This window comes from Myxocyprinus asiaticus, chromosome 7 (genome assembly GCF_019703515.2).
Source record: "Myxocyprinus asiaticus isolate MX2 ecotype Aquarium Trade chromosome 7, UBuf_Myxa_2, whole genome shotgun sequence".
Taxonomy (NCBI): Eukaryota; Metazoa; Chordata; class Actinopteri; order Cypriniformes; family Catostomidae; genus Myxocyprinus; species Myxocyprinus asiaticus.
The window spans coordinates 9,866,459-9,883,458 of record NC_059350.1 but is presented as its reverse complement, the minus strand read 5'-3'; the positions used below and the strand labels follow the sequence as shown (position 1 = coordinate 9,883,458).

At 38.4% G+C, this 17,000-nt stretch overlaps 1 protein-coding gene across 1 annotated transcript in view; it reads left to right on the top strand.

The window, feature by feature from the left end:
* LOC127444068 (uncharacterized) overlaps positions 1 to 15,667 on the top strand; it is a 91,859-nt gene extending 76,192 nt beyond the window's left edge. Inside the window, exon 2 of the mRNA XM_051703235.1 lies at positions 13,946 to 15,667. Within this exon, the coding sequence (XP_051559195.1) occupies positions 13,946 to 14,698 (753 nt within the window). The 3' untranslated portion in view covers positions 14,699 to 15,667. The remainder of the gene's footprint in view (positions 1 to 13,945) is intronic.
* Positions 15,668 to 17,000: the final 1,333 nt, after the last annotated feature.

Sequence of the window (17,000 nt, the reverse complement as noted above, 5' to 3'; positions counted from 1 at the left end):
ACTCTGGCATTAACTCACGGTCTTTATCTTCAAGTAACATGACAACATTCTGTGGGAAGACAGCTGACCTCGAGGCAAATGTTCCTATATTTTACATATTATTTACATGAGATACTGCTGCAAAATGAAATTAAATGTATATTTTGGCCCTAATGTGTTTAGAAAATAGCAATAAATAAATTTCTGATGACCTTTATGTTCTTGCCCCTTTAAGGGTTAAAATGATTAAATTAAATGTAATGTCTTTGCAGGAAGTTTAAAAGAATCGCTTTGGATAAAAACATCTGCTAAATCACTACTATTAAACTATTACTTTCTAGATAAAAAACGTACTAAATATAAATCTAAACATGAACATAATATACTGTATAACATTGTCTATATTTAATAACATATATACTGTATATAATGGATGGGGAAAAAAATACCTGTGGAATACCAGTGCAATAGCATTGAATTCCATGGGAAACACATGGAAACTAGGGGTATTAATACAAACTCGCGTGTGCGCGCGTGTGTGTGTGTGTGTGTGAAAATAGCAGACTCATTTTGCAAACAATTAGTTCACATGATCAAAGAAAGGAATTCCTGGAAAGACCAGTTCGCGTGAACAATGTAGCAAAAATAGTGGATTCCATATGCGTTCTATGGTTTTAATTAAGCTGAAATTGTATAATATTAAACTATAAAATTCTATGACACGGAAGTATGCCTATAAAGTAATTGAGGAAAAAGGCATTTGTCTTTCTGTATTGCTGTGAAAGACACATCATGAAATGTCTAATTTATTTAAAAGCCATAACAAATGTAATAGTATGAGATATTGTGATCCACTGCTTTGACTTACTCCTCATTTAAATCATGCAAATCATCCAAAATTACATTAACATGGAATAAAAGTGTACATTTCTGCCACATTACTCTTAAAGCCACTTAAAGCCAGTTGCTGGACTAGGATAAAACACCCATTTTTGAGTAATTAACTTACAGTAAATATGATTGTTTAGAGAGAGAGCTACAGTAATATGTGATAATAGCTGATCCATAGCTGAATCCAGTGCAATTACATGTCTTTACAGATTCACCAATGTAAAGATATTGTAACAACATTTGGCTTATATTATTTACATACTGTAAAATGCCAACTAATATGTGTAATTTGTCATTCCATCCTGCCTTTTGTCAGCTGATAGTTTTTACTATTCTATTTATTTTGTAAAGCAAAAATCTCATCGTCATGCTTTTGTATTGTTTATAAAATAAATCACCATGAATACTCTGATTAAAAAAAGATAAAGCAACCTATTATTTCTTTCTCTATGTGATCACTATGATTATTTGTTTGCCAATTCACTATAAATAATTTGTTATGACAATGATATTCTCAGCTTCTCCATTTCTATTTTGTATTAATAAGCCTTGCAAAAAATGGTTTACAAAAGAGACTTGTTAATAATAAGGGGATAAAGCATGAATGTGAGTTTTATTCATTTTAATAGGGTTCAGATTCATCAATTTCTGTCAATCAGCTCATCAATCAAACCCCTCTTGACTGGGCTGTTCTTCTAATTTTCTTAATGTGGTCACAAGTTTAGCTGCATTATTTGGCATTCAACCACTGTTATTAGGATATGAATAAATAGGGATGAGAGCAGTTAGAGATGAAAGCGATGGTTGCAGTGCAGCACAGAGAGAAGAGCGAGTGAGGGAGGGAGAGAGAGAGAATATTCAGGGCAGTTAGACGTTTGTGCATTCAGCAGTGTCAGTAACATCAAAGGACTGCACCACTTCACACTGTTCATGTGCTGGTAATTTGGGTAATTTTATTGCAGGGTTTGTCGATCCTGAAATTATGGGCGCTACTGTCCTCATGTGCCATATAATTTAGTTGTTTCCTACTTGTTTGACTGAAACGAAAGGGAAGCGACAACCAGGCTCGATATACTCGGAGGAGAATTGCTGCAATTGTTCCCCTATATTTTGGTCTTATGCAAAAGTGACATAGCCAGAGAGAGAAAAACCTGCCCCTTTATTTGAACCGCAATTTATGCACTGCTGTTTCATGAAGCCACAACAAGCAGCAACTTTGCCTTTCTTTCACTCTCGCTTTTTAATTGATAAATTCAAACAGCTTTTAAATTATATATATATATATTTTTTTATACAGACAAACAAGAGAAGAATATAAATCTTAACAACAACAACTTGTAGTGCTGCCTTTTCTAATTCATTGATGCTGTTTTTCTTATTTAAGATTAAGCCAGTAAATGAACAATCACAGATTTGATAGTTTGTAGATCAGATTTAAAGGAAAATGTTGGGTTAAGCTCAATCGACAGCATTTGTGGCATAATGTTGATAACCACAAAAATGAATTTTGACTCTACCTCCATATATATATATATATATATATATATATTATTAAAAAGCAAAAATCGAGGTTACAGTGAGACACTTACAATGGAAGTGAATGGGGCCAATTTTTGCAGGGTTTAAAGGCAGAAATGTGAAAATTCTAATTTTATAAAAGCACTTATTAATTCTTCTGTTTAAACTCATGTAATATTTGAGCTGTAAAGTTGCTTAAATCGTCATTTTTACACAAATTTTAGGGTTTGTTGACATTACATCATTATGACAACAAAGTTGTAAAACTGGCTATAACTTTACAAAGAAAAGGTTAGTAAGTGATTTGATCGCACTAAAATCATGTTAACATGCATATTGTTGACATCTTGTGGCTGTACTTTTGAAATTGTGAGTTTTTTTTTTATTTTTATTTTCTCCCCTTTTCTCCCCAATTTGGAATGCCCAATTCCTACTACTTAGTATGTCCTCTTGGTGGCACGGTTACTCACCTCAATCAAGGTGGTGGAGGACAAGTCTCCGTTGCCTCCGCTTCTGAGATATTCAATCCACGCATCTTATTACGTGGCTCTCTGTGCATGACACCGCAGAGACTCGCAGCATGTGGAGGCTCATGCTATTCTCCACGATCCACACACAACTTACCACATGCCCCATTGAGAGCGAGAACCACTAATCGTGACCACGAGGAGGTTACCCCATGTGACTCTACCCTCCCTAGCAACCGGGCGAATTTGGTTGCTTAGGAGACCTGGCTGGAATCACTCGGCATGCCTGGATTCGAACTCGCAACTCCAGGGGTGGTAGTCAGCGTCAATACTCGCTGAGCTACCCAGGCCCCGAAACGGTGTGTATTTTAACGTTTACAAATCTGCCCCATTCACTTCCATTGCAAGTGCCTCACAAAAACAAGTTTGCTTTTTTTTTGTAAAGGAGGGACAAGTCAAAAGTTGTGGTAATCAGTATTATGCCACAAATTCTGTCAGTTGAGCTTAATTTGTATTAAACCCGGAATATTCCTTTTAATAAAAAAAAATAAAAAAAAACATAAGCATGCATTTCTTGCTCTTGTTTATGGTTTGTTTGGAAAAGACTTATACAGGAGGATATAAACTTGTTTACTGAGACTTCTAAGGTCTATTACAGGCTCTATAGGAGTTGCAACAAATAGCTTGCCTCTTTGCCATGGTGGTGACAGCTTGTGTTTTTGGGGTCTTTTGGGGCCTCTCTTTGGTCTCTGTAGTAACCAAATCAAGACCTACTGAGATTCCTTGGTAGGGACAAAAAGACACTTTCCATTAAATTTTGCACAGTTAGCTAATATGTTTATCAAAAAATTGTTCTGAAACAAGGATTTAAACTTTGCAATATCATAACAGAGAAAGTTTTCAGGGCCTGTATTCACAAAGATTTTTATCTTGCCACTAGGAGTTCTCCAAAGAGTTCCTAGCTAGGAGTTTTTGCTTAAAACCTATTCACAAAACTGCTAAGAGCAAGTTTTAGTATGGAAATCTTAAGATAAGAGTAAGGCAGAGTTGACCTCGTTGCTATGGATGACGTCACGTTTTATTAACGTGCCCTTTTAAATCGCCCACAGTGATTGGTAGACAGGGAACTGCTATTTGTCAGCTAAGACAGACAACGATATACACTACCGGTCAAAAGTTTTGAAACACTTGAATGAAATGTTTCTCATGATCTTAAAAATCTTTTGATCTGAAGGTGTATACTTAAATGTTTGAAATTAGTTTTGTAGACAAAAATATAATTGTGCCACCATATTAATTTATTTCATTATAAAACTAAAATTTAATAAAATAAAAAAAAGTTTTTGAAATTGATGACTTGGACCAAATAATAAAGAAAAGCAGCCAATAAGTGTCCAACATAGATGGGAACTCCTTCAATACTGTTTAAAAACTCCAGGTTGCTCCAGGGGGATTGTCCCTGTAATCAGGGCACTGTAAGTTGCTTTGGATAAAAGCGTCAGCCAAATGCATAAATGTAAATGTAAGTTGGTTGAGAAAATGTCAAGAGTACATGTCTGCAAATTCTAGGCAAAGGGTGACTACTTTGAAGATGCTAAAATATATATATATTATTAGTTGAAGTCAGAAGTTTACATCTAATTGTAGAAAACATTCCCCGGTCAGTTAGGATCACTACTTTATTTTAAGAATGTGAAATGACAGAATAATTGTAGAGAGAATGATTTATTTCAGCTTTTATTTCTTTCATTACATTCCCAGTGGGACAGAAGTTTACATACACTTTGTTGGTATTTGGTAGCATTGCCTTTAAATTGTTTAACTTGGGTCAAACATTTTGGCTAGCCTTCCACAAGCTTCTCACAATAAGTTGCTGGAATTTTAGCCCTTTCCTCCTGACAGAACTGGTGTAACTGAGTCAGGTTTGTAGGCCTCCTTGCTCGCGTACACTTTTTCAGTTCTGCCCACAGATTTTGTATCGGATTGAGGTCAGGGCTTTGTGATGGCCACTCCAATACCTTGACTTTGTTGTCCTCAAGCCATTTTGCCACAACTTTGGAGGTATGCTTGGGGTCATTGTCCATTTGGAAGACCCATTTGCAACCAAGCTTTAACTTCCTGGCTGATGTCTTGAGATGTTGCTTCAATATTTCCACAATTTTCCTTCCTCATGATGCCATTTATTTTGTGAAGTGCACCAGTCCCTCCTGCAGCAAAGCACCCCCACAACATGATGATGCTGCCACCCCCATGCTTCACGGTTGGGATGGTGTTCTTCGGCTTGCAAGCCTCACCAATTTTCCTCCAAACATAACGATGGTCATTATGGCCAAACAGTTACATTTTTTTTTTGTTTTATTAGACCAGAGGACATTTCTCCAAATAGTAAAATCTTTGTCCCCATGTGCACTTGCAAACTGTAGTCTGGCTTTTTATGGCAGTTTTGGAGCAGTGGCTTAGGAATCGTTTTACTGTGGCTATAAATTCTTGTCTCCCTGTTTAATGCAGCATCTTCACAAGGTCCTTTGCTGTTGTTCTGGGATTGATTTGCACTTTTCACACCAAACTACGTTCATCTCTAGGAGACAGAATGCGTCTCCTTCCTGAGCGGTATGATGACTGCTGAACGTGTTACCTTCAGGTGTTTGGAAATTGCTCCCAAGTATGAACCAGACTTGTGGAGGTCCACAATTCTTTTTTTTTTTTGTCTTGGCTAATTTCTTGTGATTTTCCCATGATATCAAGCAATGAGGCATTGAGTTTGAAGGTAGGCCTTAAAATACATCCACAGGTACACCTCCAATTCAGTACACCTCCTATCATAAGCTAATTGGCTAATTATCTAAAGGCTTGACATCATTTTCTGGAATTTTCCAAGCTGATTAAAGGCAGAGTTAACTTAATGTATGTAAACTTCTGACTCACTGGAATTGTGATAGTCAATTTAAAGTGAAACAATCTGTCTGTGAACAATTGTTGGAAAAATCACTCGTGTCATGCACAAAGTAGATGTCCAAAACTATAGTTTGCAAATATTAAATCTGTGGAGTGGTTAAATTAGTTTTAATGACTTCAACCGAAGTGTATGTAAACTTCTGACTTCAACTGTATATAAATACATACAGTACATACAGTTTATTAGAACATTTCTTCATCCTGTGTTTGATGTTGTGAAACTAGCTTGGATCGCATCAACCGCATCAAAACACCGGGTAACCCTGCGATCAGAGAAGGGTGGCACGGGGTGACAGCTGCCACCCTAAAAATGAGCTTTGCCACCCCACTTGCCACCACATCTTGGACCTCGCTCGTGTCCTGGAGATGGAGTGTAACAGCTTAACCTGTCTGTGTCGTGCATGATGCATAACAACGTTCCGCCTGTGTCTGGCAGGACACAGCGGCGTTCCTCCTCAGTAGAACTTACTGGATGCCACCTTTTTGCCACCAATGGCAAAAAATCCTGGACACGCCCCTGCCTGCGATTGCCATGATTCCCCATGAATGTCCCTTTTTTTTTCTCTGCAGGGAGCAGGTTTACAATTATGAAAACAACCTTGCGATTCAGGTGATACCTTTTTTTAAAGGTCAATGTCAACATTCTTATATTTATTATATTATTAAAATACATCAACTAAATTGTGATTCAGGCGATACATTTTTAAACGGTCAATGTCGTATTAATATTCTAATATATTGTTTTTTCCGATGAACAATTTTTGATTCACATATATGTAACTCATAAGACAAAACATGTATACATGGAATCAAACTTAACCCCAACTATTACCCCTCCCAATCCCACCCTAACCCCAACAACATAACAATGGTCCCAAATGACATAGACACACACATGCACAAAAACCAAAAGACCCAACTCTTTATGTGTCTACTTTCAATGTCAATGTCAAATGAAATTAATCCATTTGTTTGTACCACCGCTACCGGGTGTCTATAAAGTAACTTGATCCAACCAATAAACGTACTCCCAAACCCATACACTTCGAAAAACTTAAAGGTAATCCCATTCTACCATATCAAACGCCTTTTTGGTGTCAAGTGAGATGGCAGCAACTGGAGTCTGATCATTCACCACTGACCACATGATATTGATGAAACGCCTAATGTTATCAGAAGAGCTGCGGCCCCGAATAAACCCCACCTGATCTATATGTATAAGAGATGTCATAACTTTACATAATCGGTTAGCCAAAATTGTAGCCAAAATTTTTACATCTAGTTGGATCAGGGAAATTGGACGGTAACTCTTACACTTGCTTGGATCTTTGTCCTTTTTAAGAATCGGACTGATCCGGGCTTGCGTCATGGTTGGCGGAAGCATTCTATTCTTTAATGATTCAGAATAAACTTCTAACAAAAGTGGAGCCAAATCTGTAGCATAAGATCTAAAAAAATTCAGCAGAAAAGCCATCTGGCCCCAGAGCCTTGCCTGTAGGTAAGGCCTTAATTACCTCCAAGGTTATCTCAGAATCAAAAATTTTTTTGCTCAGTCGTCAATTTAGGGAGTTCTAATGGGTCCTCAAAATTTCTAATAGCATCATCGGTAGATGAAGACGTGGAACAATAAAGACAGATTTCTTTAAAGGCATTATTAATATCAATGGCTGAGGTAAAAATTTCACCACCAGCAGATTTCACTGAGGAAATGGTAGAAAAAGACTTTCTCTGCTTTATATATTTAGCCAAAAGCTTCCATGCTTTGTCCCCTGACTCAAAATATGACTGTCTTGCCCTGAATAACCAAAACTCCACTTTCAGTGACAAAATAGTATTATATCTTTTTCAAACAGGTAAATTCTCTGAGGCCATTAGATGACATTCGGTGTTCAGCTCTGCCTCGACACTTTTAATATTCCTTTCCAACTCCTAGTTCTCGTGCTGTATGATCCGACCCCTAAGAACCGCCTTAAGTGCCTCCCAAGCCACACCCACAAAGGATACTGAGGACCAGTTGGTCTCCATATAGACACTGATTTCAGTCTTTAACATTTGTTGGAAATCAGGATTTTGCAAAAGGGATACATTAAAGTGCCAGCTGTATGATTTCTTTTTCTCCATATGTGGCAACACCTCTAAACTCACCAGGGTGCGATCTGAGACTAAAATGTTTCCAATTGAGCAATCGACAACAGATGAAATGAGGGACTTAGATATAAAAAAAAAAAAAATCTATTCTAGAATAAATCTTATGGACTGATGAAAAAAATGTATAGTCTCTACCAGATGGGTTCAAAAGTTGCCAAACATCTGCAAGACCAAGATTTTTACACATCCTGTGAAGTGTCACCGTTGCTCTAGGGGGTTTACACACTTTTGCTTCACTATGATCAAGGACTGAGTCTATCAATAGATTAAAGTCTCCTCCCAATATTATATCATGAGGGGTGCCAGCAGCTTGCAACATGCCTTCAAGATCTATAAAAAAGCCCTGCTCATCAGCATTAGGTGCGTAAATATTAGCCAAAATCAACATTTGCCCCTGAATTTCTGCTAGAACAATAACCCTTCCTGATTTATCTTTAATCTGTTTGAGGCATTTGAATTGCAGATGTTTATTTATCAATATAATGACCCTCCTACTCTTACTTGAGCCAGCACTAAAGAAAACATGCCCACCCCATATCTTCCTAAATTTTTCAGCTTCCTGTGGGGAAAGATGTGTTTCTTGAAGAAACACTATATCATATTTCTTACGTTTAAGAAAAGAAATAACCTTCCTTCTTTTTATGGGGTGCTCCAACCCATTCGCATTCCACGTGGAGAAAGATATCCCACAAACATTAACAACTGACATTTGATATAATAGAAAAAATAAACTGTGTGTCAAAAACAAGATTACAAAGACCACATTTCAACATCAATGCAACAGTCAAACCCCGAACTTTCCCCAGAACAAAACAAACAGAAAAAAGAAAAACGTACGCATTAACCCCGCGCACGACAGCGCCAACCGGCGTCAATCCCTCAACTCAGAGTCCATGTACGCATACGAGAACCCCCGCAACAACTTTGCCAACGGATTGCTCAAGTCCGGTGTTTCTATACAGATTTTGTGAGGCAAAAGTACATAATAGAAAATACTTTGTAAAACAGACCCCAGCCAACATGCAGAACAAACAGAAAGAACATGTAGATTCATTCACAGAACTGTCTTGAAGGTGTGTTCCTCCACAAAACAAACTCCAGCTGATATAAAGCTGTTCAGTTTCCTTGGACAGACAAATAATTGTTCAGTGAGCCAGCTGTTATGAGTGCAGCAGATGACGTAATCATTCCAATGTCCTGCGAAAGTACTCCACAAAAACAAACTCCAGCCAACAGGAGGCATAAGTACAAAGAACAAACAGATTCATCCATAACTGTCCTGAAGTAGTGTTATTCCACAAAACAAGCTCCAGCCACTAGGCGGAACCAGCACAAAAAGAAACAAAATAGACATCCCGATTCCTCAGATGATCAAGAGACAAATTCACTCGGAGGCCGCATAAAAAAAAAAAAAAAAAAAACATCATGACATACTCAGTCCGTCAGCTTTATAAAAGACATCCTTTGTGTGGGCATGTGTATATTTTGCGGTCATCTATAGTGTCCATTCTCAATATGGCCAGGAACTTCAGTGTAAAAGCGATCTTCCGTCAATGCAAAAGTTTCTTGAAGGAGTCATTCCACAAAACAAACTCCAGCCGCTTTACGGAGCCAACGCAGAAAGAAACAAAAATGGCACCCAGCTTCCTTAAACAGTCATGTACAGCGAGTCAGTCCACTCACATAAGTAACATGCAGTGGTTTACTCGCCCATAGTTTCTATAAAGGACAGTGCTTTTTTGGGGCATAAAAATACTTTGCGGCCTTCTTTGGTGTCTATTCTCAGTTTGGCCGGAAACATCAGTGCAAAAGCGATCTTCCGTTGACGTAAGAGTTTCTTACATTCCTTGAACCGATCGCGTTTCTCTCTTGTCGAATTCACAAAGTCCGGGAACAAGAAAATATTGTGATTTTCTTCCAAGAAAACTTTCCTTTGCTCCTCACCTTGCGCAACACGAGATCTTTATTGGATGATCTCAGAAATTTTGCCAGAATTGATCGGGGCCTGTCTCCCTCAGCAAATCTCCGAGCCGGGACTCTGTGAGCTCGCTCGATTTCCAATTTATGGCCTGTTATGTCGAGCAGACTCGGGAAGAGCTCGTCTAGGAATTTCACCATATCTCCGCCCTCTTCATGCTCAGGAATTCCAACAATTCCAACCTTTTGAACTCGCATGCAACACGGTAAATGACAGAAGAGGTTTTGCGTACACTGATAAAAAATTGTAGGCTAACCTAAAAATGTATTTCATGTGATAACATCTAAATGAACTGGTTTGATTTAACTCAAAAATATTATTTAACATCATTGCATCATTACTGATTCTAATGGTTAAATTAGGTAGAAAAAGCTCCTTAAAGTAATAGTTGCAGGTTACTACTTTTTACAGTGTCGTAATGGGTAAAGAAAAGTTACAGGTTTGAACCCAGCAAAACTGCATGAGCAATTACTATTGTGCACTTGAGCAAAGCACCTGTAATAGTTGTACTGTAAATCGCTTTGGATAAAAGCATCAGCTAAATGACCATTATTACTTACTAGATAGAAACTTACTAAGAATACATTTTAAATTGACCATGATTTATAACATTATATATATATATATATTTAATATAACCTGTATTAAAAAAAAAATAATACCAGTGCAATTACATTGAATTCTTTAGGAAACACATATGGAAACTATAGGGGTATTAGTGCAAACTCTTTCAATATAAAACAATTAGTTCACATGATCAAGAACACCATAATTGAGGAATTACTAGAATGTTATTCAGGGAAAAACCACTTAATGTTAACAGTACAGCAAAAAAAAAAAAAAAATAAAAAAAATAAAAAATGCTTTCTATAAGCTTACATTTCTATAATATTCAATCATAAAACTTGTTCTGTGACTTAAATGTCTTTTCACTTTCCAAACCTGTTTTAAATAAGATCCCAGAAATTCTGAGTATAAGCTCACTTCCATGTTTCTTCCAAACACACACACTTGTTTTTATATCATTGTGGGAACTCTTTGTAAACTTCCATGAATTTTATGGATTTTATACAGATCTAACAATAATTTCAATTCCCCAACCCTAACCCCACACCTAACCCTCACAGAAACCTTTTTTTATTTTCAAAAAAACATAGTTTAGTATGTTTAATAAGCCATTTCCCTCATGGGGACCGCTGGTTGGGCCCCACAATGTAGGTGATCTCAGGTTTTACTATCCTTGTGGGGACATTTGGTCCCCACAATGTAGCATGAACATGTACACACACACACTTACACATGTTTGCGATCACTCTCCTTACCTCTATAAGCTCATATAGTTTATCCCCTCTCATGTAGGTGCATTTATGTCTCACAAACCAGGTTTTTTTTCCTGGGCAAATTGAGACACACTGCAACAACCACTTAAGTGAGTGATGTGGAATAAATGTAAGAGGCAGGACACACAAACACATGTACATGCGCGCGCGCGCGCGCACACACACACACCCTTTATAATGAGCCCTGACAGCAGCAATAGAACAGAATATACAGTGGCCAGTTATCCCAAACCACAACCACCATCATTATTGATCCATAATTCATCTTTACATAAAACACCCAATTTCATATAATGCCTATAATAACAGAATATGCTAACTCTAGTCAACAAAAAAGAAGGGTGTTGAGTATGATGCCGAGAGAGAGAGAGAGAGAGAGAGAGAGAAAGAGAGAGTATCTTACGTCACAGAAAGAGAAAATCAGCATAGTTTTACTTTCAGAAACACCAGAAAATTAAGTGGGCTGGACATTTTACATATTTATTTGATTGAGTTGTTGTAACATTTCCAATAAATGAACAATAACGACACCAAAGCTGTAGCTCCAAACAGAAAACATATTTATTAAATCTATGGAAAAACGTTTGCACTTATTCCTTAGAGATAAATTACTATATTTATTTGTTAAAATTTTAAACAATATAATTTTGTTTGCTTATTTGTTTGATGGTTTCACAAAACAATTCCCTGCGTGTCAAAATTCTATTTTGGAATTTAATTTTATATATAAATATATACTGGCGGCCAAAATTTGGAATAATGTACAGATTTTACTGTTTCGGAAGGAAACTGGTACTTTATTTCACCAAAGTGGCATTCAACTGATCACAAAGTATAGTCAGGACATTACTGACTTAAAAAACAGCACCATCACTATTTGAAAAGTCATTTTTGATCAAATCTAGACAGGCCCCATTTCCAGCAGCCATCACCCCAACACCTTATCCTTGAGTAATCATGATAAATTGCTAATTTGGTACTAGAAAATCACTTGCCATTATAACAAACACTGCTGAAAGCTATTTGTTTCATTAACTGAAGCTTAACGTTGCCTTTGTGCTTGTTTTTATATTAGATATTTTTTTGGTTGAACATTTCTTCATCCTGTGATGTAGTGAAACTAGAACTAGTGAAATGTCACCTGAGTATCTGGACAAACTGACAGCTAGAATACCAAGGATCTGCAAAGCTGTCGTTGCTGCACGTGGAGGATTTTTTGATGAGAACTCTGAAGTAGTTTAAGATGTTCTGAAATGTTTTTTCAAATTGTAATAGTAATTTTTCACGTTATTAATGTCCTGACTATACATTGTGATCAGTTGAATGCCACTTTGGTTAATAAAAGTACCAATTTCTTTCCATAAGAGCAAAATCTATACATTATTCCAAACATTTGGCCGTGTGTGTGCGTGTGTGTGTGCGTGTGTGTGTGCGTGTGTGTGTGCGTGTGTGTGTGTGTGTGTGTGTGTGAGATATATATTATATACACATACATACATACATACATACATGGTTGGGAGGGTTACTTTTGAAATGTGTTCCACTACAGATTACAGAATACATGCTGTAAAATGTAATTTGTAATGTATTCCGTTAGATTACTCAAGGTCAGTAACATATTCTAATACTTTGGATTACTACTTCAACACTGGTAGATTTTTTTCACTTGTTTTGACTATAAAAATTCTGCCAGTACAGTAAGACAAAATACACGTTTAAAAAAAACATTCTCTGAAAAACCTAAATATCTTATGCAGTGTTGTTTCTAAAACAAATCATATTGATATTGTTTTAAGGATTTTTGGATATTTTTACAGGAAAACAATAAAAAAAAATGATCAAGAAAAAAATACATTATGATCCAATGTGAATTTTCTTGATTAAAAAAAAAAAATATGATCGTGCCTGGTAACGCGTGCATGTTAAATGGCTAGAAATAGCGTAAAGCTGACAATTTACACAAGATTTATTTCTATTTCTTCTGCTCCAAACTTACTTAAAACTTACTTAACTGTCTGCTCGTATGAATGCAACACATCATAAGAAAGTTTCACTGCTTTTCAAATGCACTTTGGATCGCATCATTTATAAATTATATTTAAATAATTTTTATTTAAATAATATTCTTCTCACCACAATTGTACAGAGCGGTTATCTGAGTTACAGTAGACTTTGTCAGTTTGAACCAGTCTGGCCATTCTCTGTTAACCTCTCTCATCAATAAGGCGTTTTCATCCACAGAACTGCCCCTCAATGGATATTTTTTTGTTTTTGGCACCATTCTGAGTAAATTCTAGAGACTGTTGTGTGTGAAAATCCCAGGAGATCAGCAGTTACAGAAATACTCAAACCAGCCCATCTGGCACCAACAATCATCCATGCGATTATCTAATCAGCCAATCCTGTGGCAGCATAGCAGTGCATAAAATCATGCAGATATGGGTCAGGAGCTTCAGTTAATGTTCACATAAACCATCAGAATGGGGAATAAATTTGATCTCAGTGATTTTGACTGTGGCATGATTGTTGGTGCCAGACAGGCTGTGTCATGATCCTGCCTCTTTCATCCTGTTTATTCTCATTTTGGCAGGATTGTGACAGTTTCTCCACCCATCTCTCAGGTTGTCCCATGTGCTGTTGTTTCTCTCTCTCCCTCGTATTTCTCACAGGTGCTGCTCAGCAGTGCAATCAGCGTTGCCATGGCAGCGCTGATTCGCACTGCTCGTGATGAGTCTGTCCACTTCCCTGAGACTGTCGACGAGCCTGTCCATTTCCCTGTGGCTGTCAACGAGTCCATCCAGTTCCCTAAGCCTGTCCAGTTCCCTGTGGCTGTCAACGAGTCCATCCAGTTCCCTAAACCTGTCAAGTTCCCTGTGGCTGTCGACGAGCCTGTTCAAGCACCCCTGTCCAGTCAAGTCTTCTCGTCAAGTCAAGCTGGCCTGGCAAATCAAGTCATCAAGCCAAGTCAAGCTGCCAAGCCATTACACCAAGCCAAATCATCACACCAAATCAAGCCACCACGCCAAGTTGTTATACCAAGTCTGACCATCACACCAAATCTAGCCACTATGCCAAGTCATACCAACACGTCAAGTGATGTCATCAAGTCGTTTCTTCAAGTCAAATTGTCACTGCCATGCCAAGTCATCTCACCTATTCAGACTGTCAAACCAAGTCAAGCAGCCAAGTCTTATCAAGCCAAGTCAAGCTGCCAAGCCAAGCTATTACACAAGCCCAACATCACATCAAATCAAGCCACCATGCAAGTCAAACTCATACCATCAAGACAAGTCGTCACTTCAAGTCAAGTTGTCACTGTCACACCCAGTCAGTTCATCTCACCAATTCAAACCATCCCACCAAATCAAGCCGCCAAGCCTAGTCAAGCTGCCAAACCAAGCCAAGCAGCCAAGTCTACTTAAGTCAAGCCATCAAGTCAACCCAAGCCATTACACCAAGCCAAACCATCACACCTAATCAAGCCACCACGCCAAGTCAAACCGTCATGCCAAGTCATCTCATCAATTCAAACTGTCAAGCCAAGTCAAGCCACCAAGCCAAGCTATTATACCAAGCCCAACCATCACACCAAATCAAGCCACCACGCCAAGTCAAACTGGCACGTCAAGTCATGCCATCAAGTCAAGTCGTCACTTCAAGTCAAGTTGTCTCTGTCACGCCCAGTCAAGTCATCTCACCAATTCAAATTTTCACACCAAATCAAGCCGCCAAGCCATTACACCAAGCCAAACCATCACACCTAATCAAGTCACCACAACAAGTCAAACTGCCATGCCAAGTCAAGTCATCTCATCAGTTCAAAATGATAAGCCAAGTCAAGCCACCAAACCAAGTCAAGCAGCCAAGTCTAGCCAAGCCATCACGCCTAGTCGAACGGACACACCTAGTCAAGCGGCTATGTTATGTCAAATCGTCAAGTCAAGCCACCATGCCAAGCTGCTACACTTTGGACATTTTTGTCATGATCCTGCCTTTTTTGTCCTGTTTATTCTTGCGTTGGCAGGATTGTGACAGTTTCCTCCGCCCACCTCTCAGGTTGTCCCATGTGCTGTTTCTCTCTCTCCCTCGTGTTTCTCACCGGTGCTACTCAGCAGCGCAATCAACTTTGCCATGGCAGCGCTGATTTGCGCTGCTCGTAATTAGTAGCAGCACCTGTATCCTATCTCTCTTTCCTCTATTTATTCTCTCCTTTGTCGCATCTTCCCTGCCAGATCATTGTGTTTTGTTCCCAGGCTAGTCGTGTTGGTCCTGTGCATTCCAGTTACCCCCAGTCGGTTTGTTTTCAGTTTTGTTTTTTCAGTTTTATTGTTGCTTTTTGTACTCCCTTATGAGTGTTTTGTTTGTTTATTTTTTTCAATAAAACTACATAATTGCCATTCCTGCATCTTGGGTCCTTCCTCAAAACTATGACAGGCTGGTTTGAGTTTTTCTGTAACTTGCTGATCTCCTGGGATTTTCACACACAGTCTCTAGAATTTACTCCAAATAGTGCCAAAAACAAAGAACATCCCGTGAGCTGACAAAGTCTACGGTAACTCGTAGACCATAGACTTTGTCAGTTTGAACCAGTCTGGGCATTCTCCATTGACCTCCCTCATCAACAAGGCATTTCCATCTGCAGAACTGCCGCTCACTGGATGTTTTTTGTTTTTTGGCACCATTCTGAGTAAATTCTAGAGACTGTGTGTGAAAATCTCAGGAGTTCAGCAGTTACAGAAATACTCAAACCATTATGTCTAGCACCAACACTTATCCATGCGATTATCTAATCAGCCAATTGTGTGGCGGAAGTGCAGTACATAAAAACCTGCAGATAGGAGTCAGGAGCTTCAGTTAATGTTCACATTAACCATCGGAATGGGGAAAAAAAGTGTTCTCTGTGATTTCGACAATGGCATGATTGTTGGTGCCAGATGGGCTGGTTTGAGATATTTCTGTAACTGCTGATCTCCTGGGATTTTCACTCACAACAGTCTCTAGAATTTACTCCAAATGGTGCCAAAAACAAAGAACATCCCGTGAGCTGACAAAGTCTACGGTAACTCGTAGACCATAGACTTTGTCAGTTTGAACCAGTCTGACCATTCTCCATTGACCTCTCTCATCAACGAGGCATTTCCATCTGCAGAACTGCCGCTCACTGGATGTTTTTGGTTTTTTGGCACCATTCTGAGTAAATTCTAGAGACTGTTGTGTGTGGAAAATCTCAGGAGTTCAGCAGTTACAGAAATACTCAAACCAGTATGTCTAGCACCAACACTTATCCATGCGATTATCTAATCAGCCAATTGTGTGGCGGCAGTGCAGTACATAAAAACCTGCAGATAGGAGTCAGGAGCTTCAGTTAATGTTCACATTAACCATCGGAATGGGGAAAAAAGTGTTCTCTGTGATTTCAACAATGGCATGATTGTTGGTGCCAGATGGGCTGGTTTGAGATATTTCTGTAACTGCTGATCTCCTGGGATTTTCACACACAACAGTCCCTAGAATTTACTCGGAATGGTGCTAAAAACAAAAATCCAGTGAGCGGCAGTTCTGTGGACGGAAATGGCCAGACTGGTTCGAGCTGACAAAATCTATGTTAACTCAGATAACCGCTCTGTACAACTGTGGTGAGAAGAATAGAATTCTGAGATGCAGGTTGGCGTTGTTTTGATGGCATGAGGGGGACCTACACAATATTAGGCAGGTGGTTTTAAT